Raw genomic sequence first — 27219 nt, 5'->3', positions numbered from 1 at the left:
TAGTCGCAAGCATCCATGTATACCAACACCACTGTCGAGAACAGATGCAGCCACAAGGCATCACTCGGTCAGGCGTGAGCTTACACTGACTCACTGGAATTCAAACACATTTTCAAACGCACTTTTCTACAGCTTACATTCAAGTCAGCAACTCCGTCTTCCATCAGGGGTACTAAGAGCAGAATAAACGCTTCTGTGCCGCCTGTGGCTCGGCGTGGCTTTCCTGAATGCCTATTCCTTCCGCACCGGAATAGCCGACTGCCTGTCTTGCGGCAACTGCGTCTACGAGCAGACAATCAAGCACCTTATCTGCGACAGTCCCCGTTACAGCGTGGCAAGAAAAGGGTTCCGGACCATGCTTGACAAACTGGACGATCACTCTTTGTCGGAGCAGAGAGCCCTAGGATATTGGTTTGAACCAGGTTCAGCACATAAGGCTCTGGATGCGTTGATTCGATCCTTAAGGACTTGTGGATTGAGTGACAGATGCTGAAAGCTTTAACGCGTTGCATCGCGTTAGGGTATGCACTTTTTCTCCCTAGTTTTTATTTCTGCCCTACTTCTTTCACCTTTTACTCCGTTAACCTCTTTCTCTAGCACAGCATAGCCAGCTGTTCTTACACTGGCTAGCCTCCATATCTTTCTCTCTACTTTTGCCCCCCCCCCTCGTTTACAATAAGATATATACAATTTTTTCTTTTTCGCTCTATACCGCCGCTGTCAGGCAGTGCATGCAGGCTTGTGATCTATAGCTTCGACGTACTACAGCTGTATAATTCAGTGTCACGCGGTACTAATTTATTTCTCACGTTTTCTTTTTTCTTTCCAAAGCACTTCTACACAATGCGCTCAGCTCCAGAGGAATGAGTGAGCGCGTGGTCATCAGAATTTTGATACATTTGCTATGCACCAGCATAAACAATGCTTCTTACCAGAACAGTGCCCTCTTTCTGTCTCTCTCTCTCTCTCTCCGTCTGCGTGTACACTTCATCACATTTATTTACATTCCACATCAATAGAATTTGCTGCTTTTGAGCCTGCGTAATTTCTTGGACTGACAGGCCGGAGGTTAGCAGAGCTGAAAGGTTGGAAGCACCACTACTTCGCCGTCCACAACTTAGCGTCCGCACGTTGTGCCTTCATTACGTCGGTGAGCTTTCGCGCCGCTTTCATCTACATCATCTACAGTGTGCCGTGACGAATGCCCTGAAGTAAGTAATCATCGCCACGCCTGCCGCTACTCACAACCTTTATATATATATGTGTGTATATATATATATATATATATATATATATATATATATATATATATATATATATATATATATATATATATATATATATATATATATATACCACTACGCTTTCGACGTTTGAAGGAGGATTTTTATTTTCATCGTTAGTGCAACGATATTGCGTTCATATCGAGCGAGGAGACGCACGCAAACACACTCGACAGGAGGTTAAAAAGTTCTACACTACAGGTACTGGCGGCGTGAGGAATTGGCTACACTTTCAATGCGATACTGTCCATCTGGTCTGAAATTTCGAGGAGCCTATCGATCAGTCAGCAGCCAGCAGGCAGGTAAAAGGTAGAAAGATTAACAAAAGAACAGTGGTGTGGGCGATCTGAAATAATATATTGCCAAGGTGCACCCGCAGAATGCCGCAGCTTACGACAGTATCTCTGAGCATTATGCGACCACTGCCCATTTCGGATTGTGGTGCAGCCGTGTTAACAGACCGCGAGAGCTTGGAGGAAAGTATGAACTCCGAAATTGCAGGTGACAAACAAAGGAAATTTTTTCTGCATTCTCGTCCTTACTTGATCTTTTTCCTGACTTCTTAGAAACACGAAGGGGATTTCAAGTGGCCACTTGTCGCTGTCTTCTTTTTTTTTCTGTATTATTTATGTCCCAATATCCGGCGAGAACGATCTCACGGAACTGTAGTACGAACTGTTGACCCTGGCGCCTTGAAGTTATGTACATAGGTGGCTGTCATTTTTGTTTTTGGGAACTCACTTGTTTTTGTGTGTGTGGGCTGTTATTAAAACGTCTTTGGCTATTTCCTCTCTGAAAGAGCGACTCTTCTTCGCGTCCGATGAGATCACTTGAGCACACGCCACCTGAAACGTGCCCGAGGACTTCGCACACGGCGTCCGTAAGTGATCGAGAAGCAGTTCGCGCGAGCGAATGATGTGATCGCAGAGAGGCGCCACCACAAATGAGGCTTTACCTATAGCGTGGCGAAAAAGGCGAAGCGCGATGGATCGTGTGTATTCTCAAGAGCACGTTGGAACATTTCATCAGACCCAGATGCTAAAGTAGGTGTACGTGATCCGAGTGTTGCAATATGTCTTTCGAGCATTTTTCGCTCGCAATACTTGATGGGAACTATAGTTTTCGCACTAAGAGACAGTGCTCTTTTATAATAAAGATCATGATAGCTGGATACTATCTTCAGGTTGTGTTTTCAAGTCAGCGATAAGCAATGCTCGTGCGGATTGAATAGTCAGGGACCAGGTTTACCCGTTTTCTATGGGCACACTTGCTGTCCATAGATTGAGAGCTCAGTGTTTATATGTAATTGCGCATAAACTAAATACATTTAGTGCTTTAATGTGCGCAAAATATAGAATAAATTAGGGCAAAAGATAAAGGACTCGGCAGGCTCTGGAAAATAATGAGAAATAATGTTTTAGCGAGCACAAGAATTCAGCTCTCGAATTCCTGCCACTATGTTCACTTCCAGCCACATTTCGTGAAACTCATTCGACTCTTTGGAAGATTTTCATTCTGACAAACAGCATAAATCGCGGTATATGAATGACCGTTATTTAGGCGAATTTCCAAACAGAATTTTTAAAAATTTATTGGCGCACCTTCATGATCTCCGAAGAGTTAAATATTTTAACTAAAACAAGAACCCTAATTGTCGTCAGGAACGTGCTTTAGACAGCGTATTAGAGTTAAAAAGAACCGGCAAAAGTGGCGGAATCGCTTAAAACAACTTAGGAAAGAGCCTATGACTTGTTCACAAGTGACCAAAAATTAAGCCAGGACTTCCACGCGAATGCGATTGCGGGGTGTGTGCATTTCATCTACGGCCAACAATCACTTGCAAGCCTCGAACGAGCGTATGCAAACGCACGCCCGCGCCTACCTTCATTTAGGGAGCCTGCGGCAGTATACTTATCCATGCATTAGCAAACACTCATCGACTGAAATCTTTGTACACACTGCGTTTCTTGCGAAGTACCCCCAATTTGTCGCAGTGACCGCAGAGCTTTATAATTGCAGGCTTCAGTTGTTTGAGCAAATATTTCGTAAGGAGGTGTCTTCAAAGATTAAGAATAACGATGTGGGCGGACTTTTTTTAAGTATATGGTGGTTCAGCGCTCGTGTTTGTCCTTCTCTTCATATTTCTTCGTATTTGTTACCTTTGTTTCCGCACTTCAGTGCTTCGCGCTGCAGAAATTACACCACGAGGCGTCTTTACTCGTGTTAATTAGAGGTGCACAAGTGCACTAGATTTGCGAGATATTTCTGAGGCATGTCAACACAGCGCCAACCCTGCAAAGCGTTACTTAAGTGCAGGGGTAGAATTGAGAATCGGTGCTGCTCTACACTCCGACAAACGGGGGAAGGTCATCAGGTCGTCTAGTTCGTTTGTGAAACCTGTAAATAGTCCCACAACATCAATCTGGTATTGTGCAAGCTATAAATGCGGCGTTAGCTAATCGTAGAACCAGTAGTCGGTCGGCACGCACGAATTCACCAGATAGAACATCGCAAACCAACTTATAATTTAATTCACCCAGAATTATGTAGTGCCAGTGAGAGGGGCACCGGTGTTCAGCGTAATATGAGATTTAATCACGACGTAACCTCATTCAAAATGAGACTGGCTCACAAGAATCTCTAAAGCACACCTGTATATTAATGGCTTTCTGATATATACATATATATATATATATATATATATATATATATATATATATATATATATATATATATATATATATATATATATATATATATATATATATATATATATATATATATATATATATATATAATTTTCTTATATTTGGATGGCACAATCTTGGCCAACTGCTTGTGCGCCACCGGATGCTTCCGCTTTATTTAGCACGGAATTTTGACTGGCAATTTCGTGCCCGTGGGCGCAACTCGGATCTCTTTAATAAAACAATAAACCACAGCTTCAAAGCTGTACCTATGTAACATCGGCTCACATATGTATCTCTAAAGCACTGTCCGCTTAATGGAATAGCACGTGACATTCGACGGATTTTTTGGCGAAAATAAAGACAATTGTGTGCATCGTATTCAGTCGCATATCATTTATTTATCGCTTCACGAAAGCCTTCACCGTGTATAGATCCCCACGTGTGCGTTGCATCAACACTTTTTTTTTATTTTAAGATTGTGCACATACAACTTCATACGGTTTGACAAATGTTAGCCCCACTTGTTGCAGTAACGAGTGGCCGAAAACGGCAGCGTCATATGAAAACGCTCAACGTACGTGCCTTATAGCCGCGACGCCTGCTTGTTCGTTAAACTGCATTAAGAAATTGCTCAGCGCGACAAAAGCCCAGCTATGATGTGCGGCGCACGCAATGCAATCGGTGCAGCTCCCGAAAAATAGCAGCGCAACATTGTTTGTGCTGCACCTCGCCAGCAGCAGGCGGCGCCGCTTACCCCCCACCATCCTCGCACGCTGTTCCGGTTATTTACAGGAGCCGCTCGCGGATGGCTCTGCATATACATCTGTGCCACTCGCAAAGGTCCACAGAACACGTCGGCATCGCTCTGAAGGTAAATAAAGTATATGGCAAAAAATGTCAGGATGGTGTTCATTGAACAGCTATTTAGATCATTATTCAATGGCATTTCGAACGACTGTTTCGATCATCATCATCGCTCATTATTTGCTTCTTGCTCTTTTCAGTCTACGCCGCTGGGGGAACAGCAAGTGCCGTGTCAGCCAACCTTTAATCTTTCCGCTTTTTTTTTCTGCTTTTGAGGGCCGCTGACAGTCGCAACCGTGAAAGAGGAAGGCATACATGGAGGTGTCAAACACACGATAATTAGCATATATATATATATATATATATATATATATATATATATATATATATATATATATATATATATATATATATATATATATATATATATATATATATATAGTCCACCAGGAGCTAGATGTGCGTCATTTAATTCAAAGGGTACCCATACTTCATTCGCATGGCAGAACAACAGAACAAAATGTGTTGTATGTAGGAAGCGAGTGAAAGCGAAGACATAGATGCGCCGCATTACAATTAGCATGCCTGATGACAGCAGAAACCGCGACAATAATGACAACCAGGATAAAGCCGACAACGCCGCGGACAACACATACTAAATATTCAAATGCAGTAATGTGAACACATAACTAAATCTCTGCAATAACTGTTCACGCAAATGGCAATACGAATTGTGGCATGAGTCACGTGACCTTGCATGTCTCGGGATTCTGCACTCGCGAAAATTGCTTCAATTAGTGCACAGAGCGACGTGACACTTGCTCGCATCCTTGTGACTTCGGGGTAGTGGAGATAATCAGTAGGTAAATATATATTATAAGTGCTCGAGAGATGTCATCATTCACCAGCGAGGCGCACTGACGTAGATGGCACTTTACGTTCGCGCGGTTCATACCGTTTCTTCTTTCAAATTGATATGACCCTTTTAAGGACTCGACCTCGCATATTTACAAGCAATAAATGGGGAAAGGTGCCATCAATATCTTCTCAAGAGGAAACTTTGATTTTGCAAACAATGCCCCATCAGCCTGCTTCCAATGTCAAATAACCCTCGCTAAGTACTAGGCACGGACTACATCGACGTTATTTTAAGATGTTAGCGGAACAAAATCGACTGCATGGCCTGCTTTTTCTAAAATACTTATATGTCCCTATGTTTCTGAAGGGGAATACCGGGAATATTCCCTACGCGTGGAAGCGAAGCACCTGGTAAAATTGTCAGTGACGTGAAATCCATGGGGCGAAGGCAGTAAACAGGAACCGCAATACTAGGTACTAGGGCGAGCGCATAAACAAAGACATGATGCCAAGGAAAACAAAAGAGAAGAGTAATTTTAAACGGCTGCCAGCGGCACATGCTGAGGCACTTCAATCCATTCCATGTGCAGACAAATAACGAGGCGGTAAGGAAAGGGTGAGAGGGACATCTCTTGCGCTCTTCCTCCATAAACAGCCTTACGAGCGTCCCTTATTAACAATAGAAAACGAGTCGTCTGTACTCCCTCGTCAGTAAGAACCGTTAATAATGCATTTGCTTTATATTAGGTCCCCGCATGATCCGCTCGCAGACCTATTCCTTCTTCCTTTTTTCCTGAACGTAGGCACAGACATGCACTCTAAATTTGCCCAAAGGGCCATTTACAGGTATACGCAAACCTAACAAAGTTTACCAAGGAGTCACGTATAAATTCTAAGTAGCGCGATTACTTTCAGGGTGGCTCGTGTCTCCACGCCTGCCAGAACGGGTCAGTGGCGAGCATTTATTTCACTTATTTTCTCTGCTGAATGTCTGCCAGCGCCTTGCCGAGTTCCTGGTGCTTTTCGCGAAGCAGATTTGAAGTTTCGTCTAAACTGGCTGAAAGAGTTGGATCTTGCTTCTCGTTGCTCGTCACAGTTAGGTAAAGCAAGTTAAGCTTGTTTGCTTTCCTTCGTTATAGCTTTTTCTTTCCTCGTTTTCTGCCATGCCGAAGTCTACTTGGGGTAGCGAGCAGGCACAAAAGGTTCACTGAAATTAATGGCTCTGGCGTAGTGCTTACGTCCCTCGGCCTCACGGAACTGGAAAACGTAAGAAACAAAATGTCTTCACAGAAGGGTTGAAATCTGGGCCAGTTGGTACATACTTGAACGAAAAAACCAGTCAAAAACACAAAGGACAAGAGTTGTGTTTTTGACTGGTTTTTTCGTTCAAAAATGTCTTCAGCCGCGCACACGAAGCAGGAATTACTCGCTTAGTGCACCAGAAAGGGGCCTTCCACAAAATACGCTCTTAAGAACTTCGCAATTCTAGGTCGGCAAATAGTGTGATGGAAAAGGATCACGCTAGGCTATCAAAGAGAGAGCAGGACGCGACAGCCGAAACCGCGTATGGTTAAGATGGTGCTAAACGTTAACCACGTACATATCTACGTGATGCATACGCTGAAAAAAGCCGGGCATTATGTTCTGCCTTGAATATTTGCTTGCGTCAGCAACTCATTTTCATGGCACTCGATTCATGATTGCTAATAATTTAACTGCCTATCGTTCCATCAATTACTGCTCTGCGTGCCTTGTACGTTACTATCTGATGCATTAAACGTCATGATGAGATGACCGACGCCTTATTAAGCTTTCATATGCGTACCCAAGTGAATCAAAACAATGGTCACTGAAATCAACTTTATCCCTATTCAACAGTGGCATGCGTATGTTCTGTGTATTATAACACTGAAAAGAATGCGGACGGTGAGGAAGTACAGTTTTTTGGTGAAAGCTGGAGAGACCCGACATTTTTATTTCCGAGCTTGAGCTTTTATGTGAGCACATTTTAGCTGGTAAAAACTCTCTTTTGTAACGGAGATACCGCCCCAGCTGTCAGTTGTCACTGTTAGCATACGTCTCTGCGATGTAACATGCGACAATGTTACGTCTTGTTTATGAAATAGTGATATGAACACCCATGTTTACTGTTATACCACCAAAAGCTTTGCGGTGTTCAAACGAAATGCCGTCGCTTGAGATTTGTAAGTTCTGAGGCAAAAATAGAGATAGGAAATAAAGGAAGCAGCAACTAAGCTGAGCTACACCGCCGCTACTGAGAGAAGGCAAGCGGTCCACCCATGGGCTACAGGCAACCCATAAAGGAACTTTTACAACAGCTAGGGGAACTTCGTGCTGTGAGTTCGGATTTCTCGAAGGAAATTGCTTACGTCAATTGTTGTTTCTGTGAGGCCAAGAGAGTTACTGCATAAATGTCTATCCACAGGCAATAATTATTTTTAAATTGAAAGTGTTTGTTGAAACGCCCGGTATGTCTAATAGCCATTATTTCTAACCACGTGATATGAATTTCCCTCGTCTCGTTTACTTTCGGGCACCACCACGGACCTCCTTTCCTTCCCAATGCAGCAACTAAGTTAACACCAACATCGACAGCATTCGCGCGGTCACGACAGGCTGCAAGCCGCCATGGCATGAAAAAAAAAGAAAAGAACAGGTAAATACTGTTCCGCTCAGTTTAAGCCTGATTGTGGCAGAACAAAGCCGCCGTGCTCGCTTTATCGTGAGGCCTCGGGAACAATGGCAGTGGGCGATAGCAGCCGCTGTGTGGGCTTGTTTTGTTTTTACGCCGCGCGGGCCATGAACTAGGTTGCGATCCGCAAGGTACTCGCTGCTTGCATCGTTTCGACTTTGTCAACTTGTTATCACGTTAACCACAGTGCCCGCGTGGTATCGCTTCAGAACGACGCGGATGTTTGACGCGTTCTTTTCGGTTTCAGGTTAAGTAAACAATTCCAGGAAACGCGTTCTTTAAGGCAGGTCGTTAGAGTCGTAGCTAAGTAGGCTGTTGATAGTAAACAGTTCAAAACGCGGAACGCATAATGTCAAGGCACAGGGCGCTCGGCTGACTATGCCAACTGAAAAGTTTAATGTGTCAAATATCGTTTATAAGCCCTAATGTGGGCATCATAAATGAGAGAGGTAGAGAAACAAGGAAAACTCTAATCACACCAGGTTCGAAATGGCACATGGCCTAGAGGAAGCGGCACTAATGGCAAATTTATACAATTCCTCTATCAATCGGACCCAACAATGGCATGCTTAGGCACTACGGCTCGTTTCAATCAATAGAATATGCCTCGGAGACATCAGGCGCGCTTTGTTTGCTCGTGACATGCCTTGACGACGCATGGAGTTTGAAACTTTGGGACACGCCTGCACATGGCAAACTGAACAGCCGTATTGTGGCTAGTTCTTTTCCCAACGCATTCCCCTGGTATCAAAAACGGTCGTTGACACAAGTTTTAGATGTAAGAATGATATCAGGAAAGCGGAACATGGTAGACCTTGCTCATTTCTTACTGTAAGAATCGCTATGTCTGGCCCTTGTTATAATCTTGAGTGGACGCGCAGATGATAATTATTGACAAGTAGTCAATACAGAGTTCATTCTCGGCAACCGAAGGTAGCGTGATGACACCGCGTCCTGCCGCCCGCCTTCTGCTTGTGGGAAAGCGTGAATAAATAAATAAACAAACAAATAAATAAATAAATAAATGCGCATGCGTGCGTGCGTGCGTGTGTGCGTGTGTGCGTGTGTGCGTGTGCGTGCGTGTGCGTGTGTGTGTGTGTGTGTGTGCGTGTGTGCGTGTGCGTGCGCGTGTGCGTGTGCGTGCGCGTGTGTGGTTACGTGTGTGTGGTTGCGTGTGTGTGTGTGTGTGCGTGTGCGTGTGTGCTTGTGCGTGTGCGTGTGTGTGTGCGTGTGTGTGTGTGTGTGTGTGTGTGTGTGTGTGTGTGTGTGTGTGTGTGAGCGAGAGAGAGAGAACAGCGAGATAAATATATGATGAAAAGGTGCAGCTACTAGAACGCGGGGGGCGAGGGGGGCACATGTGAGCATTGGGCATGTGAGTGGTGGAAAGTGCCAGGGAAACGTTTCATGTATATCAGGTATGTATAGCATGTATATCACGTGAGCCTCGGTGAGAAAAAAAGCTTGATGTGCAAGGGCCGGTAATCCGGATGCCGTGGCAAGGGGTACATGAAGGACATACATCCGCAGGTTGCAGATAAACATATCGATGTGCAAGACAGGCGAGCTCCCCAAAAGGAAGAAACACGGCTGGGGCAATACGGGAAGCTAAATCAACGCCGTTATCAGTGACTGCTCCGTCGTACCGAAGCAAAGCCGGGCTGGGGTGCAGTGAAAATGAAGGGGATGAGTGGAAGAAACGACGAAATTGCATTATCTGGCAAGATTTGGCCCGAAGTAGTTCGTTGTGACAAGTCCTTTCGGTGACATGCACCGGGATGAGAAAGTGGGTAGGTACGAGAGGAAAGGACCCCCGTGGGTTCTTTCCAGGAGCTCGTCCGAGGCTCCGACCACGTGTTTTCCTTTGTGCGCTCGACTTCCGTTTCCCTTATCGGCCCATGAGACAATGACAGGTCCATCTGTCACTGGCAGAGTGCAGCTAAAAAATGGCAAGGAAACAAGCCGTCAGCTGGAAGCAGCAGTTTCGAACACACTGTAGCAAAAGGATAGTTGTGAAGAAACAGAAGCAAAAGACGATACAGTGACCCACGGCAACGAATGCGCGCACTCTGAAGCATATATGTGTCGAGTCACAGTCTTGCGGCTAATGTGCGTATCGTAAGCGCGCCCTCTCTGAACGGTATGTATAAAGCAGATGGTAACTTCAAGCTTCATAACGTATTGGCAAGTACGTATACACCATGGAAGTATTGTATTTTTTGTTTTTTTTTTATTTTAGAGGTTTTCCCAATGACATAAACGATTAAATGTATAAATCTAGGCCACTTTCAGTGATGTGCATCAGTAGTGTTGGATAGTTGGTCCCATGGAGCCCAGAATCGTAGTCCGGTGGTCGTGAGGGATGAACGCCGACATTCCATCGATCCTCATCGGCCTTTCTCAGTCGCGCAATTGCTGGGCCCATGGCCATCGAAAATAGCACAGCGAAAAGCATTGAACGCGTTTGAACATTTTTATGAAGATACAGGCATCATAAACAAGTACTAGGTATTGCACTGAATAATCGCAAGATGTCACTGTAACGTTCTTCTATTATTTGTGATTATTAGGGCTTGTATATTACGTGTTATACATTCTTTTGCGTGAATTGTGTCAACACTGTGTAATTCTCATCTCATCTCACCTGTTTATATGCTCGTCGAAGTCTACATCACGGCCGTTTGTGTGTGTTTGTGATTTTGCTTACGTTGTGGTGCAACTTGCATCTGACTTTTATACTGTTATTTTCATGGGCGTGTAGGACTGTGCTCTGGATTTCTGACCATATGAAGTGGTTTCTGTTTATTCCCCTACATATTTTTTTATATTGTTGTTTCCGCTACGAGCAAAGAAGTAGCCGTCACCATTATAAGGTGACTACGTCTCTTTCTTTTATTTTCATTGCAATAAAAAGAAACGCCGTCGGACGTAGTTTAGGCCAGGGCATGCCCACAATAGGTGTACGACTGCATCCGCGGACGCTTGAACTCCAAAATATAGGCAAGTATTTCTAAATGGTTCACGGAGGTGTTGCGGCCAGGGATAAATGACGTACGGAGTAAGTGCCGCCTGCACACGGACTCTCCGAAAAACCACCCCCTTCTGTCGTGTAAGATCCCCCCCCCCCCACTTCCGTCTCATGGAATCTACTGTAGCTTCGAATACAGTATTGTACCTACGCTCTGCAAAATATAAATAAATGATATGGACTACTCAGATCACTCGAGTACTACGGCAGTAAAACGAGCTTAGGCACAGGTCACTGCAGTCAATAAAGACGCTTGAGCTAACTTCACTTTACAGCAACGCCGTCTACGTCTTGAGGATGAATCTCGTCAACTCAGACGTTGTCCAATCCCATAGAAGAATTTCCCCTTCGTGTCCATCTACAACAGCATCTTTTGCACCACTTCTTTCTTTTCTGCCCTTATTGATGGTTTCTGTTCGGTCCCAAACTGGAAAAGTGCTTTCGTAAATAGTGCGGCCTCGTAAAAAAATAATAATAAAGTTAGCACTAAATTACCTTCAGTTAAGAAACAGCATCGCAATGCATTATTTTTTTATCAGTTTCACGATTACAAAAAGTTCAATGCACACTGTTAGCAATTCAGACGCCACACTTGGACCGCATGGAGGTCTGCGCTCTTTACGCCACCTGTTAGTGCTAGCTGTGTGATCGCTGGGAGGCCAAATGCAGTCACCATACGTCACAATGGCCCTCGCTTTCATTGTATAGCATAATGAAATATCTCCGTGTCCCTTGTAACCGGAAGAGAAAAACGCGCCTGCAGCCATGCGCTCCGAGTGTTGGGTTCGAATCACAGAGCAATGCACCTTAACAGGCAGTTTTTGTCAAGGTGCTTGCATATTTCTGGATGCGTGTTACGGAGGGAGTGTAGGTGTAGCAAGACATATTACAAGCCCACTCGCATTTTGAGCGATTGTTTTGGGGCACGAAGGAAGCGAGTTGACTCAATAAAAAGTCTCCTTTCGTCTAACGAGGTTCGTCGGTGGAGACAATGCACAAGGTGGAAAGACAGCAACAACTTCGCAATACGAAGCAACGGACACTGGGAGTCAAGGGGGGGGGGGGGGGGGGGAATAAGCTAAGCGGCGATAAAGCAACAACTTTCGCACGTCCGTGGTGCTTGATGCAATTAAGGGCTATGATTCATTAATGCGTAAGCATTCTTTGTCGAGTATCCCAGCAAAATCTGCCTGCCACGCAAAAAATGTAATGCCTCATATCTGCAAAAAAAAGAAGAAATAAAAAAGAAAATGTAATTTCTGAAGTTAATACATTTAACCGTGGTAATAGCGCAAATGTAGATGATTAACAGCTTTATAAACGATAAAAAACAATTGAAACAAACAAAGTTGATCAGAGCGATTGATCATATATGCATACCATAGGGATAAATAGGGCTCCATAGAAAATGGATGGGGAATCCTATAGTAGGGGCGGGCCAAAGAAACTTTAGGAGTGGGCCCAAGTGATATTTGGAGTTGCGACAACATGAAATTTACCCATGGCCCAACCAAAACTGGGGGCTGCGCCAAAGTCATGTTTTGGAGCGGGCCAACTTGAAATTTCGAGTGGGCCAACTGAAATTTGTGTTTGGGCTTTAATGAAAATTAGGGGTGGGCTAACTTGAAATGTGGGGGTGGGTGAACTGAAGTTTGAGGGTATAGTTACGCATACATAGACAACTTCAGTAGAGTTTCTGCAAACCTGTATTTCTTATTAACCTCACTGCCCTGTTCCAAGAAAGAAACTCGGCAGTGGCATGAAATATTCCGTCTCGCGCTCTTTCTCAAATATTTTTTAGCGATTATGTCGGAAAAGCATGCTTATTTTCCTTTGTCGTGAAGCTTATGAACTCCGTTAGACCACTTTCATTCTTCTTTTTTGCGATAGATGGTGCTGGCCATGTAATTTATAGAGCTTGATGTTGCAACGTTAAGGATGCGAGAGAGAAATGTGCGTTTATTGTATTACAAACCTTCATAAATAAGAGTACAATCACTAACCTCACTCACTCACTCACTCACTCACTCACTCACTCACTCACTCACTCACTCACTCACTCACTCACTCACTCACTCACTCACTCACTCACTCACTCACTCACTCACTCACTCACTCACTCACTCACTCACTCACTCACTCACTCACTCACTCACTCACTCACTCACTCACTCACTCACTCACTCACTCACTCACTCACTCACTCACTCACTCACTCACTCACGCACAGATAGAGGCAAACGTCCGCACACATTCAATCCCTCATCACTTACTCAGTAACTCAACATCCTTGTCACTAATTCACTAGCTCCCACGCTAACATAATCTGCTTAACCTCTGCCCCTCCTCGTGCGCCAGCCGTAGCGGCGAAAGAGGGAGTTCGAGGATGACCTCAATCGAGGCGTCACGTAAGCGCTCTATTCGAATCACGTGCCTCGCCGATACCCAAGATGTCGTTACAATCGTAGTCGCCATCAGAGCCCGTCAATCGACGCGTGGCGTGTCCCACAGACGCTGCGGCTTGTTTCTGCTAAATAGAGCGAGTAGCGGGGTCTTCTGGCCTGTTAAACTATGGTTTGCATATTCAGCGGGCAAAAAACTATAACAATGCCGGCCATTTCCATACACACACACACACACACACACACACACACACACACATATATATATATATATATATATATATATATATATATATATATATATATATATATATATATATATATATATATATATGTCATTTTTCCTTGCTTTCGTGCCCGGAATTTCGCAATCCTAAACGGTGTCCCTTAGGGATCATATATGTGGCCAGAGCACGCCTAAATGGCCATATGGTGAACTTTGATTTTCAGTTCGATCCATAAGAAACCCAGAATGAAGTGGTATATCAATCTTTGGCCGTATCCTACAAGCACGCTACAAACGAGCAGAGTCACCGCGATGCCCATGTGAGTGCTAGAGGCAAGTTTCGGGCGCCATGTCCTCAGCACCAGTCTTTATGATTAGTCATAGCATCAAGATGTTATATTTCAGTCCACTTGCTCAACCGCCTTAGTGTTCTTTTGCTTGCTCCGTTTTGTCGCACCAAGAAGCGTTCGCAAAATGCCAGCGAATGTGAAGATGTATCTGTAAACATGGATCTCTGAAACGCATTTTTTTTACCAGAGTGTCGCAGACGAATAGTGGGTTGCAGAGGCGATTTAGGCCTGACGGGGTGCTGACATCCCGTTAATGCACTACAATCCGCGACACACTAAAAGAAAAATCAGACTTCGCACGAATGTCGGCGCGCTGAGTCATCAAGAACGCAGTCTGGCCTAGGTTCGATGGAGAAGCAGTGCCGTGATCTGGATAGCACAGCGTGCCGCCTGATAATTGCGGCGGTAATTAGCTGCGCCACGCCTCGTCGCAGCCGCATGACAAAAGAGTCCCTCGCCCTGCAAGAACAGACGGGTCACGATTGCGCGAACAGGGTTTTGTTCGATTTCCAAAATGGGCTTCGAACGGAAATGCAAGCTAAGGAAGGCCTGCATGTTACAGAGAGAAAAGGCGCGCCTAGGCGGCACCATGGCTTGGGAGGTACGCGCGAACAGCTTTTGGCGGTTCACGCATTCGTTTTTTGCAGACAATTCTCAACAACGTTCAGTTAGAAAGACAAGTTCAGTTAGACAACGTTCCAGTTAGAAATATTAGTTGCTGAATGAGGCTACCGCTTACGGTTGTACCGCCATGTCCCGAGCATCAGTTTGGACGAGTCGACAAAGAGTGCAGGATTGAGGTTGCTGGCAGCGCATTATTGTCGTTTGTGGTTTTGCGCTTTAGGCGTAACCATGGATATGTCAATATATTCGGTAAGTTGAGGAGCAGAAACGCAGTAAAATAAAACGGAAAAGCAATGCTTGGTCCAATTTTTCTTAGAACTATTATGAACAGCTGGTTGCCGCGACCTACCATACACTAACGGCGTTCGTTTACCTCCCGGGTCTAAATCAGTAGCCTGTTTTGAGGACGTGATTGTGTGGCGTTAATGCACTACAATGCTCTATTTTCTTGCTACATTGGCAGTGTGCTACGTAGAAGGCTATTTGAATTCTGAATTGAATTCTGGGGTTTTACGTGCCAAAACAGTGATTTCATTGTGAGGCATGCCCTAGTTGGGCACTCCGGATTAATTTTGACACCTATGCGGTATTTAACGTGCACCCAATGCACGGGACACGGGCGTTCTTGCATTTCGCCCCAGCTAAATGCAACCGCCACAACCGGGATTTGATCCCGCGACCTCGTGTTTAGCAGCGCAACACCATAGCTGCTACACCACCGCAGCATGTAAGGCTGTTTGAGGTGGTTTAGTTGGTAGGAGATTATTAATATAGAGCCGCTGCAAGACGCAGCTATGAGAGAGGAGGATTCAACGCAATCGCTGTCAGCCAAAGATGAGCTTCTTCATTGGTAATTCATCTCATTTCGTTCTTGTTTCCTGCACTATACGAAGCATGTGTGCGTCGCACGGGCCGCGCAGTTACGGCAGTGGTGCGTAGGCAGCACAAACGCATGTGCGGGTTAGCAGCTGAGTGTGTTGTAAATAATCCATCGATAATAACCACGCAACACGCCGCAATAAAATCAAGAAGGGAAACGAACACATATTATCACTAGGAAAACGAAAGTATAGAGTGCTCGCCTCCCGAATCACCAAGGTTGCGCTTTCAAGGGAACTGGCGAGAGTGTGGCTGCTATCCCAATTCGGACAGCGCGGTTGTTTTCTAAATATGTAAATAAATTAAAGCAAATATTTGTGGGAGGTAAATTTATCCATAAATATATATGAAGAGGAAAAAGAGCGAGGAATCGAAAAACCAACTCTCTTTGACTATATATGCGCCTGTTCTTTTATTTTTCTTGCTTAGAGTAGAATAAAAGGAAATGATTCGTGCGAATGTTATTAGTCTTTGTTGTTTAGACTGGTACCTATGACGTAGAGATGTGTTTCAGCTACTTAGTTAACTTGATGAACAATGCTAATGCTAATAATAAATGCCTTCATAACCTGACTGCAACATGACCGTTTTGACGACATCGCTTTGTCTAAAGTTCACGAAAATCTAAGTATAGGGGCCCTTTTTGCATTCCGCATTTATCCTAATGCGTGGTCGATACTAATACGAAGCCCCTCTCCCTCTTTTCTCCCTAACCCCCCTTATACGGCGTCCCCCATAACCAAGTGTCAAATTATACGAAACGTCCAAACCCACAATTCAAATTTTCACGTGGCCCACTTACTCCTAAGCTTTTTTTTTTCCAGTTTGTTCAGGTGAATTTACGTGTAAATGAAGTGTAGCTTTGGCCGAGAGAGTTCTGGAGCCCTCGTCCTTACCTTTTTGAGGGTTTTCGTCTTCGGTCACGCGCAGGTCGTAATACTGTAGACAAGCCTTAATTGGCTCCTTTCACCTCTTCATGTCCCATCTTGAAGCGCAGTTCCTAGAAAAGAGTACGTATCTCAATTTCGTTATCTCTATCGCCTTATCACACGATATGATCCAGCAGCATGCTACATCAGTGACCGTAAGGTTTTCTACCAACGGTTGCCAAAGTAGCGCGAACGGGCGTCTGACCAAAAAATGGTGTCTCGCGGTCTGCATATAATAGGCCTCGCCCCTAGTTACCTGCTTGTATACCTACCGGAGAAGAAAATAGTTCGCACTGCGAGTTCCAGTAACATGCACCGTGCGGGAAGGCGGTTGCACCTACCACAGCTGCCAGCAAGACAAATTGAACGCCACAGAAATACGGTGGTGCTAATTACCTGCTGCGCATTCTGCGTTCCGGAGTTGCGAGAGAAGAAACTCAATTATTTCTGCCGATGTAGCGCGAACCCACGTGCGTCTAGCCCCCAATGGTGGAACCTTTTACTGGCGCCTGCCAGTAATAGTGGCCAACTTTGCGGCAAACTTACGAACCCTCCTAAGCTTGTCGCAAATGTTTCGCTGCATGTTGTCTTTTTCGGGTAAAAAAATATTTTCGGGTGAAACAGTCGCCAACACGCCGAACAGGAGCCGCGAATTTAATAGATACGTTCCCCGAGTATTTTGTTCAACATCGCGGAGTGCGCTGAGAATGGAATTGAACGAGAAGAAGGAGAAACCGAGAGGCCCAGCTTTCATTAATCGCAACCACGCGAAGTTAACGGATAATGAAGCCGAAGAAAGCACGGGAGAAATTATTTGTAGTTTCAACTGAAGCGTAGAAACGACAAATTAAAGGAAAATAAAAGTGGGCGAGAAAAAAAAAACTTGCTGCCGTTTGGAGCAGTACCCAAAATCGGTGCAACGGGTGTGCGTTGCGCTACCGATTGCTGTGCGATTGCGGCTGCTCCCACGTCCGCATTCTTGGGTGTAGAAGATCTAACGCGGAGAAAATCTAACCCGAGGAGCGTTAGCCTGTGCCACTCATGGCCATGGCAGCTGGTGTCGAACATCCTTTTTACAGATGGCTTCACGTAGTACGTGAATTTTAGGAGCAGACAACTAACCAATAAAGCGAAAAAAAGAAAAAAAACGCTATAGGGTCTGAACTTTTTACGCATTGAGAGTTCCACGCGGAATTGTGTCTCCTGAAAGTTCCGGCTTTGGAGCCAATGGTCGACTGTGACACTGCTCTTGCTCATGTGGTGGAGACCAGTACGATTGGAAGTGCTCTGAGGTGGCCTGGTTCAAGACCCCTTTCGCCTTCTGAGACGCCTTTACTTATTTTTTTAGGAGGGGGGGGGGGCTGCGGGAAGGCTTCACTGCACTACAACGTTATGTGCGCAAAACAGATGGCGGCCTCGTTGCTTGGTATACCTAAATGTGACGGTAGCTACTAGCGAGCGTTGGTAAATCCGATGTTCTTGTAATTATTTGTAACGTACGCTGTAACTATTGTAACGTACGCTGGGTATACTAGTCAAGTGTAAAGCTGCGTTGTAATAGGGACTTCGCAGATGTGAAGCCGCCTGCGTCCGCACAACGTGCGCGCAAACCCAAGCGTAGCGGTGCAAGAGAGCACTTAGCGAATCATCGTCGTGTGCACCTTGTCAAGCTTTCGGTGACATCGACCATTATTGATCATAACGTCCTGAATTTGTAGCAGTATGTACTAGTTATTTGTTGTTTATTTGAATAAATAGATAGAAAAATAAATTAAAGGGACGGGAAATAAAAATTGCAGCTGACCGTAGTAGAGAGGAGGAGAGAAAGCAAGAGGTGAAAGGCACAGAGGTTACGGTCTAGTGCAATCTGCTGACAACTGAACAGCGGTCCGCAGTGAAGGGGTAGGGGGAAAGTAAAAGGACAGGGAGAGTGCATAGAGTAAAGGAGAGATATTTAAGTATGTACAAATCAGTGACTAGGTAAAAATATCCATAGTTCGCTTGTGGAGGGAATTCCTCGAGAGGCTTTGGCACTGTTACTTCAAAAGCGTTGCGTTTTGGGCGAGTTGGTTGTACATGGTTCTTATTAGTCTTTCACAGGCACAAAGACAGGACGTCGAACGAAGAAGGAACACACAATTTATTGTGTGTCCACGCATTTATTGCGCATGTTGAGAACCATTGGCACTGTTAGATCGCGTAAAGCAGCCGGGTAGCGGCGCCCGTCTGAATTTGACGCCGAACGCAAAGTATCGGTAGATCGACTGAACCGCAAGGTGGACTCACACTCAAGTGCAAGTGACATTACGCTTGTCGCGAAGGAATTGGATACTTAGGAAAAAAGGCACATCGGCTCCTCCTAAAGTTATTTGGTGATACGGGACTGGCGCGTGAATTGTGAGCCGTGCAGGTTAACGTGCAATGGATGAAGTGCAGCCTGGCCTGTTGCGCTCTCGATCGAGTTCGTTGTTACGGGGTGCTGTTTGTTTACAAGATGAAATGCGACGGACCTCAGACCCTGCATTGTCTAATAGGTGGCACTCAGGTGGAGCAATTGCTGGCAACTTCTGCAAGGCTAGGCCCGCCTGCAGCAAGCAACGCTTCTCGTCAATGTCCTAACGCCTTGTTACGTGCCATTTTACATATCTTTACGGGCGAAAAATACCGTTTATCACCCTTACGGCTGAAGGGGGCTGTTTATTTTGGGTCGTGAAGGTGACATCCACGTTGAGATGTAAACGCTGTCCCCTTCTTGTTTCCCAACCAGGGACCGCAAGTACGCTCAGCGGTCTTCGTTTTTCTCACACGTATGTGTAACAATATCTCGTAGTAAGTGTTCGCGTAACAATCCCACTTGTTCTCGGTTTATTAATCATATGCTTCCGCTACTGCAATTTCGCCTTGTAGTAGTGCTTCAGAGAACCACAGTTGGTAGACTTGTGGTACGATGCTTAAAGACGACGTTTGATGCGCAGCTTGTCATTGGATGGGAGGCCCTGAACCTTAAAAAGATACTAGGTTCATGACCAGAAATTACCCGTGCGGCTCTTCATTTCATTTAAGGGGAACCATCCCATCTATAGTCAATTATCTGTGCTTCCAAGGCAGCCCTACAAAGTTTACTTTCAGCACTACGTCATGGATCGCATGAGCAGCTCGTCACGAAGATCAAATAAGTCCACCATCGAGTAATTGACGAAGGACACGATATGATATATCAATGGTCGCCTAGTGACTGTGGCATACGTGGCAATGATCAAGCGAACGCGGCTGCTCGATCTGCCCATGACGGCGTCAAATGCGTTGCCATTCCTCTTTCGAGACACCCCCCCCCACCCCCCCCACACACACACGCACACACACGCACACACCCCCACACACGCACACACACAAAAAAAACTTCCCGCGCTTACGCCTAACCTAACCTTAGTTCAATCGCACTCATCCGGCTTCACAAGTGCTCTTCTTTATACCCTGAACCCTAATTTAGACATCCGTATTCCATCCGACCGTTCATGACATGACTGCTCCGGTCGCCTGGGAGTAGCTTGGAGTAGCTTGGAGTAGCATGTTCAAATGCGTACTCCTTTCTGATCGGAATAGCCAACAGCCCACTTCGTGGCTTTTTCGGGCGGAGTGAAACGATCACGCACCTTCTCTGCGAGTGCCCTAGTTTGAACCGGCAAAGAGAAACTCATTTTGTTTCCATGGCCTTGCTTTTTGTGTGTGAGTGTTTTCCTGCACATTAATAAGCTTTTATTCAACCACGAGTCAATTCAAAATGCGTGAAACAAGCAAGTTGAGATATTTTTCCTGGGGTATCAGACACAATAAGTGCATGATATGCCACTGGTGCTTGGGCTCTTTTAGCTGCATAGGTGCTCACAGTCAAAGAACACATGCAATGGCACTAAAGCTCTTCGCGAGCAGAAACGAAATTCCCTGGTTGTCGGAATGGCTAGCAGAAGGGAAGACAGCTGCCACTACTGAACTCGCTTTCCTACATAGGGGAACATTAGTGTACGACGATTCTTCGATCACCCAATCTCTCCGGAGATCGGAAGTTGCTCGGCTGGCACCGCCAAAGCGTGCTTCACTGCAATTATGAGTGTAGTGAAGCGAAGCATTTTTTTCTGATGTACAGCCTGAGTGATCGGACATTCCCCGCAAGGGATGTGAAGGCTGAGGAAGGTCGCGCCACCATAATGAAAGAAGACACCGAGATACAAGTATATTATGACTGTGTCGCAAGCATCGAGTTAGAGAATGTCAGTAAGCAGGTCCCGATCGAGGAACAGGCTTGCATTTCGTCGATCGACCGCGTTATCCCGTTATACCATGTTTGTCGGTCGACTTAGCCGCTTATGCATCGTCGTTCTTGTGAGAGGCGCTTGGTTGATCACGAAACATACGTCGACATTCTGTCTCGTGCCTAATGACTCATGTGCTTTATTGATATTCTGCTGCTTGCTAAACAAGTTCTAATTTTTTTTTTACTTTCCTCTGAACCATTGAAGTGCATGCCACTGGCGACATAAAGATAAAGGAAGCGTTGTCTCGTTTTCGTCTCCCTTCTTGCTCGTATCATCCGGGTGTTTTCAACTATGTGCCCAATTTAAGCATACGTTGAGGAATTCAAGTTTTTTGCAGAACTGCTGCGGGTAGCATTTAACTTTGAATCCAGCTTGCAAGAATAGGCGCTCACGAAAGTTTTACAAAGGAGTCCACGGCTATTCAAAGAGCATGCTAGAGCTTACGTACACGCGAGTATTTATTGCGACGTGGACTTTTCGATCTCCCATGAAGCACTGCCGCGTTTGCACCAGTTAGTTATGTTGAGCTGACCAATGTTTGCTGTCATAAATGTAACTGTATTCTTTGTGTCAGGAGTTCCCTTCCCTGTACCGTGTACTGCGTGCCACGTCCAGCGATCACTACCCGCATTGAGTCCTGTGCAGTCATTGTATTCAAACCTGCGTAGTTCCTCAGAGGTCAGTTATACGTCCTAATGTCATCCCCAGTGGTCAAAAGTATTGGAGCACAAACCTCGGCGCTGTTTTTCAAGTTCTCCTTCAAGTTTTTTTTTGAAGAGTATTTTCGCTTGTCTTTTTATCCAGTCTTTTGATAAGGCGAAATAAACTCCACAAAAATGAAATGCGCAAAGATTTTGAATGCTTTTCTCGTAGAGGACAGTATGGAACAGCGACAAAAGAAGCCCGATGTCTAGCTTCGTTTGCTTTCTTTTTTTTTCGCATTTAGAATAAAAAGAAAGTTATCACGGAATAAAACCATGACTCGTATGCGTCGGTCACGACAGAGATAAAAATAAAGCGACGTAATAGGCCTGCGTTTAGTTAAATTTACAACGGCATTAAGTCCTTCCTTATTTTTTTTTTCATACGAGATGACACCAATACAAGTAGTACCCCTTTAGTGCGACATACATCTTCCGGTAAGTGTATTGCGTGTTTGTGCGTTTGTTTGTTTGTTTGTTTTCATCAATGTCGTGGTCCCTATCGTCGCTGAAAACCGACATTCTAGATGAGATAAACTGAAACCTAGTGGGCGTGCTATCCTACTCTGACCCACCGCAAACATCTTGTCGTATAAATAAATTTTGGCACTGTTGTGACTCCATTCAGAACATTTCTGAAGCCGAATATAAATGGAATATTAACCCAATTTACGCTCAAGTTATATTGAAACTCGATACTGCCCCTCAGGGCGAAAGCGACGGCACACATGATATTGAAGAAAGCCAGACAACTGAGAAGGCGAAGCATGGTCCGAGAGCGGAAAGTATTTTCAAAAACATACGAACAGATAGCCACAACAACAAAACTGGGTGGATCTACGCATCTTTCCTGTTTTACAGCGCAAGCCGTTGCGGGCTCATTACAATAGCCGTTTAGGTTGGCGATGGTGTCCGCCACCGCCAATTTCCGGTGCCCGTCGCCGCCATCGCTTAGCGCGCGAGAAGTCACGCGATGTCGGAAACACGCTGCGTAGCGTCGATACGTGTTCACTTGGCATTGCAGTTACATATTGCGTCACGTATAAAGCCATACTTATCCAAGTGATTCGCATTTTAATGTTTCGTGCGTGCACCCACTTAACTCTCCCATTGGGACGATGCATGTTTTGAAAGGGAGGGGAATTCCGCCTCTGTAGTGCGGCAAGGACAATGACGAGAAGAAGGCGTATAGCCATTTAGAAGAAACGTATAACGAACAGAAAGGATAAGTGACTAGAGTGCGGCAGTAAACAGCCCGTTCTTGTAACCGTTCCTGCGGACTGAGTGCTTTGGACCCTCGGGTTTACACTTGCGTCGTGTCGTGACACGTATTAAGGGACGTGACACGTGCGACAAGTAATCTCGCTACCTGTGTTACCTCTTAGCAATACGTGATGGTCACTCCTCACAAGGTACGAACCGCTGCTGAAGAAGCGACCCGTAGAGCTACGTGCCGCTGCAACGAGGCAGCGTCGGGCTTTGCAGACTACTGTACACAGAACAGCACAAGCCACAGGTTGCCGTCGACCCCGGACGGACAGTTTATTTTGTTGTCGATAAAAGGACGCAAAAAGACTTCGCCGCGAAGACCCGCTATTGCATGCTGCCGGAAATGCGGCCCGGCATCATTGCAGACCTTCATGAGTCGAGCCACTTCAATTGATGGCCTTTACATTAGCGACGCTGAAGATGACCACGTTTTACCGAACCGCCTCAAGCCCAGATCGAGCACTGCGTGACGCATTTCTTAGATACAAACTACATCACCTTGACACAATCATGCAACGTTGCTTTGCACTGCTCGATAAGCGCCACCGATCTGCCACCCGCTCTCTCAAGGTACTTTCTCTGCCTGCACACATGTTGAAGTCACTCACGACTACATCTTAAAGAAAAAGAAAAAGAAAGAGAAGATTAAGGTGATGTATAAAATGTCCTAGAATGGAAAAGATACCTGTCATATGTACATATGTCATGTGATATAATACGTGTCACGTGCGGGTCATGACTTTCTTTTTCTTGTTATTGTTGGTTCAATTTTGTTTGCTTTATGTGATCGCGCTAGGTACGTTATTTTGCGCGAGTGTTACATCAATTTTTATGTTACCGTGAATTGTACTTTTCATTCCTTTACCTACAACTCTTTGTATTGATTTAGCATTTTTATTTTTTCCACTGTTTTGCAAGCATGTGATCACTACAAACATTTTTAGCTCTCACATTTTTTATCGCTCATATGTCTGTTTTCTCTTGTCATTTGTTCATTGACGCCCCCCTTACTCAATTGCTCCCCTTGGGGCCTGTAAGGTACTTTGAAATAAATGAATAAATAAATTACTGATTAATTCAAGCAGGCTAGTTTACTCTTCCTCACCGCCCCGTTTCAAAGGAAACGCAAATAAATCATTATCATCATCGTCATAATAATAATCATCATCATTTGCATCACGTTGTGTCACTTGTCAAGCGATGTGAGATCTGCACCACGTAGCGTCGACATGTAGCTGTTGCACGTAGCACTTGTATGCAGCAGTCGCACGTTGCATGCAGCTGGACCTGTTCAACTCAAGCAGGCTAGGTGACTATTTGTCACCGTCTCATTACAAAGGGGACGCATGGCAATTGATAATAATCATCAACAGCATCGTATCATTCCACTGGTCAATGGATACGACATGTGCGCCGCGTACTCTCGATACCTGTGTTCGCTCTTCGGTACACGTTACGGCGCGTCCTCGTAAGGATTGAACCTTTTAGGGTGTGTTGCCGAAAATGGTTTCAATGGAATCGCTCCTCCAGGTTACGCAGCGAATGTGCTGCGTGTGCCATGCAGGCCAGTGACTTTTTCTTAACGTAATGGGGAGGTAGGCTTCCTTAGAGGCTACTGTCCCAGAACCCCAAATACAATACGTAAGCAAGAATAAAAAAAAGAGAAATAAAAATGAAAGCAAGAAGAAAATGTCAACAAGCACTAAACACCCACGAACTCGTCGCAAGCAAATCAATAGCATTTTTACACTCCCTTACTTAGGGAGCACGGTGTAGTACCTGGGACAGTCAACCATCCCACAGCAGGGAGAGACACTACACAAGTCCTTTCATTTATACATTAATGCAGCATCTGTATTAGTACATAAAATTAATCGTGTAGAGTTCAACACTTTGGCGACATCAATACGTTACAAAAAAAAAAGAAAAAAGAAACGCTTAACAGAGGAGGCAAATCATGAAACGTCACTCATAGGCAGACCATGTGTTCACTAAAAATCATGAAGTGCGCTCGCGGGACGCCTCTATTTTATATCACGCATGGGAGGACGTAGTATTTGACGTAATGAAGTAAAGGTTTGATGTAATGACGGACATTGTGGCAGCACCATGCTCCCAAAGAAGAAGCTACCATCTCCTTTCAAGGGCAACTCTTTCTTGCGATGCGCATGACGACGAGTTTATCCGATAACAGATTACACCTTCTGACATCCAAAATAAATGCACAGCCCCCCCCCCCCCCCCTCCCCCTATCTCCATGCCTACATTGTGCACAAAACAGCCTAATTGGCCAAGCAGGTATGTTGCGCAATAGGGAAGCGGCTAATGAGTACGACTCCAACACGGCCATTCTTAATCCAACTCAATCCGCATTGGTGGCGATGGGCAAGATTACGTATTTCTTCGGGCATGGTGAGAATGGGGAGGTGGACCGACGACACGATAACGACGACAAAGAGGTGGTGTAAGCGAAGGGACAGATGCGCGTGCCCGTCTGGCCGAGCAGTTTTGAGCTTCGAACGGTACGCTAAAGGAGGAGATGAATTCAGTTTAAATTGACAAAGTATTCCTGCAAAACCAAATTTTCGGCAATTTCGTCGTAATGGGTAGATTATTCGGAGAGGCAATGAAGGCCAAAGTTGTAGTTCTTGAGTTTCACGCCAAAGTGACGTCAGGAATTTTGAAATATTTTCTCCTGTTCCGGCCGTTGTGGCACTGTAAGTGTTCTCGAAACTTTCTTAGTCCTTAGGTTTATTAGTATAAATTGGAATCAATCGCTAGCAGTAAAAATTCACTAGGCCCGAGCATATGTCGTCAGAATCCTCCATGACGTCACAGCGATCTAGCGCGGAAGCTTCCAAGTCGGCGTCACCATTCGCCTTTAGTTCTTGCATCTTTTCTGTCGCACCGAGCGACCTGTCACGGTAAGAGCTGTTTTTATAACGTAGCAGAAGAGTAATTCACTAATATAGCTCCATTAATTTTTCTCTTTACCTTTTTATTTCCTTAAGTGCTGTCGCTGTACAATATCCTGGCAAGTATTTTTACACATTATTATAGACATTTCTTAACAATTGATCATACATGTGCCAAACTTCTTTAACAATGGTCGTGCTTACTCAATGACAATAGTGGCCTGCCAACGAATTCAACGTCGTATGCTCAAATTCTGGGCCCGGCGGCTATTTCTATAGCGGCGACATGCAAAGCTCAGAAAGTCCGCTCGGATAGCCTGAAAACAAATTACACTCAATATACAAATTTACACAGCTTAATCGGCCTCCTCAGTGCCTCAATTTATTGCTCATTGTTAGACCATTCTCTGCTGCGGAATTCCTTTCACAGTTCCCCTACGAGATAGCCAGACAGACATGCATAAAGATCGATAGACACGTGCTTGGCACTCAAATAAAAAATAGCAATGAAGGAAGGGTGCTGTATACACCTGATTCAAGCTCAAAGGCACGGGTTAACTTAATCAAGTATTTTCTCTTCATTTCCTCCATTCTGCGGGTTTGACCTGAGCTGAATCATTGTTCAGGCTAAAGCGGCTTCTATCGACTTAACCTCCACGCTCGTCGCTCTATTAATCTCAAGTGAGACGAAACACTGAACAATGTGGACGCCAAGGCTTGGATCACCGAATAAGCAACTAATAAAGTCCGCCTTAAACTATACAAATGAATGTGGGCCGCTTGGGCTTTTTCTTAGATGGTCAGCAGCGATGTAAACTACCTCACCAGCGTTTGTAAGCAGCCCTTTTAACCCTACAAAAGTTTAGGAAACAATTTAGGTGGAGTACTGCTCTCCCTAGATGCCGAAATGCACGTACATTGGGTATCTCATATTAAAGACAAGTGTCCAGCCATTCACCCATTTATTGTTTGATACCTAATGACATGTACGCATAATAAAAAAAACGCTTTCTTGCGGTTCCTGGGAATATTTTTTAAATTATCCCTATATTATTTCGGTAATATCTCAAGGGCTTTTCAACGTCGCAAGGCGCGATACATCTTTTAAGATTGGTGCGCTATTCCCTACAAGAGCGTTACGTAGGGTTTCCTAAGTGATCTATCAGTCGCGGCGCTTCATACTTATTTCTATAAAGTTAGCGCCATAGTACAACATTGCACCCTATTCCACCCTTGCA

General features: G+C 45.0%; 1 protein-coding gene across 1 annotated transcript in view; it reads left to right on the top strand.

The window, feature by feature from the left end:
• The first annotated feature begins 355 nt into the window (after nt 1-355).
• LOC139054160 (uncharacterized) overlaps nt 356-27219 on the top strand; it is a 351161-nt gene continuing 324297 nt past the window's right edge. The window contains exons 1-2 of the mRNA XM_070530789.1: nt 356-411; nt 1062-1211. Coding sequence (XP_070386890.1) covers nt 356-411; nt 1062-1211 — 206 coding nt within the window. The remainder of the gene's footprint in view (nt 412-1061; nt 1212-27219) is intronic.

Source organism: Dermacentor albipictus, chromosome 1, assembly GCF_038994185.2.
Source record: "Dermacentor albipictus isolate Rhodes 1998 colony chromosome 1, USDA_Dalb.pri_finalv2, whole genome shotgun sequence".
In the NCBI taxonomy this organism is placed as follows: domain Eukaryota; kingdom Metazoa; phylum Arthropoda; class Arachnida; order Ixodida; family Ixodidae; genus Dermacentor; species Dermacentor albipictus.
The sequence above is the reverse complement of the archived record's forward strand: the minus strand, read 5'-3'. Positions and strand labels throughout refer to the sequence as shown.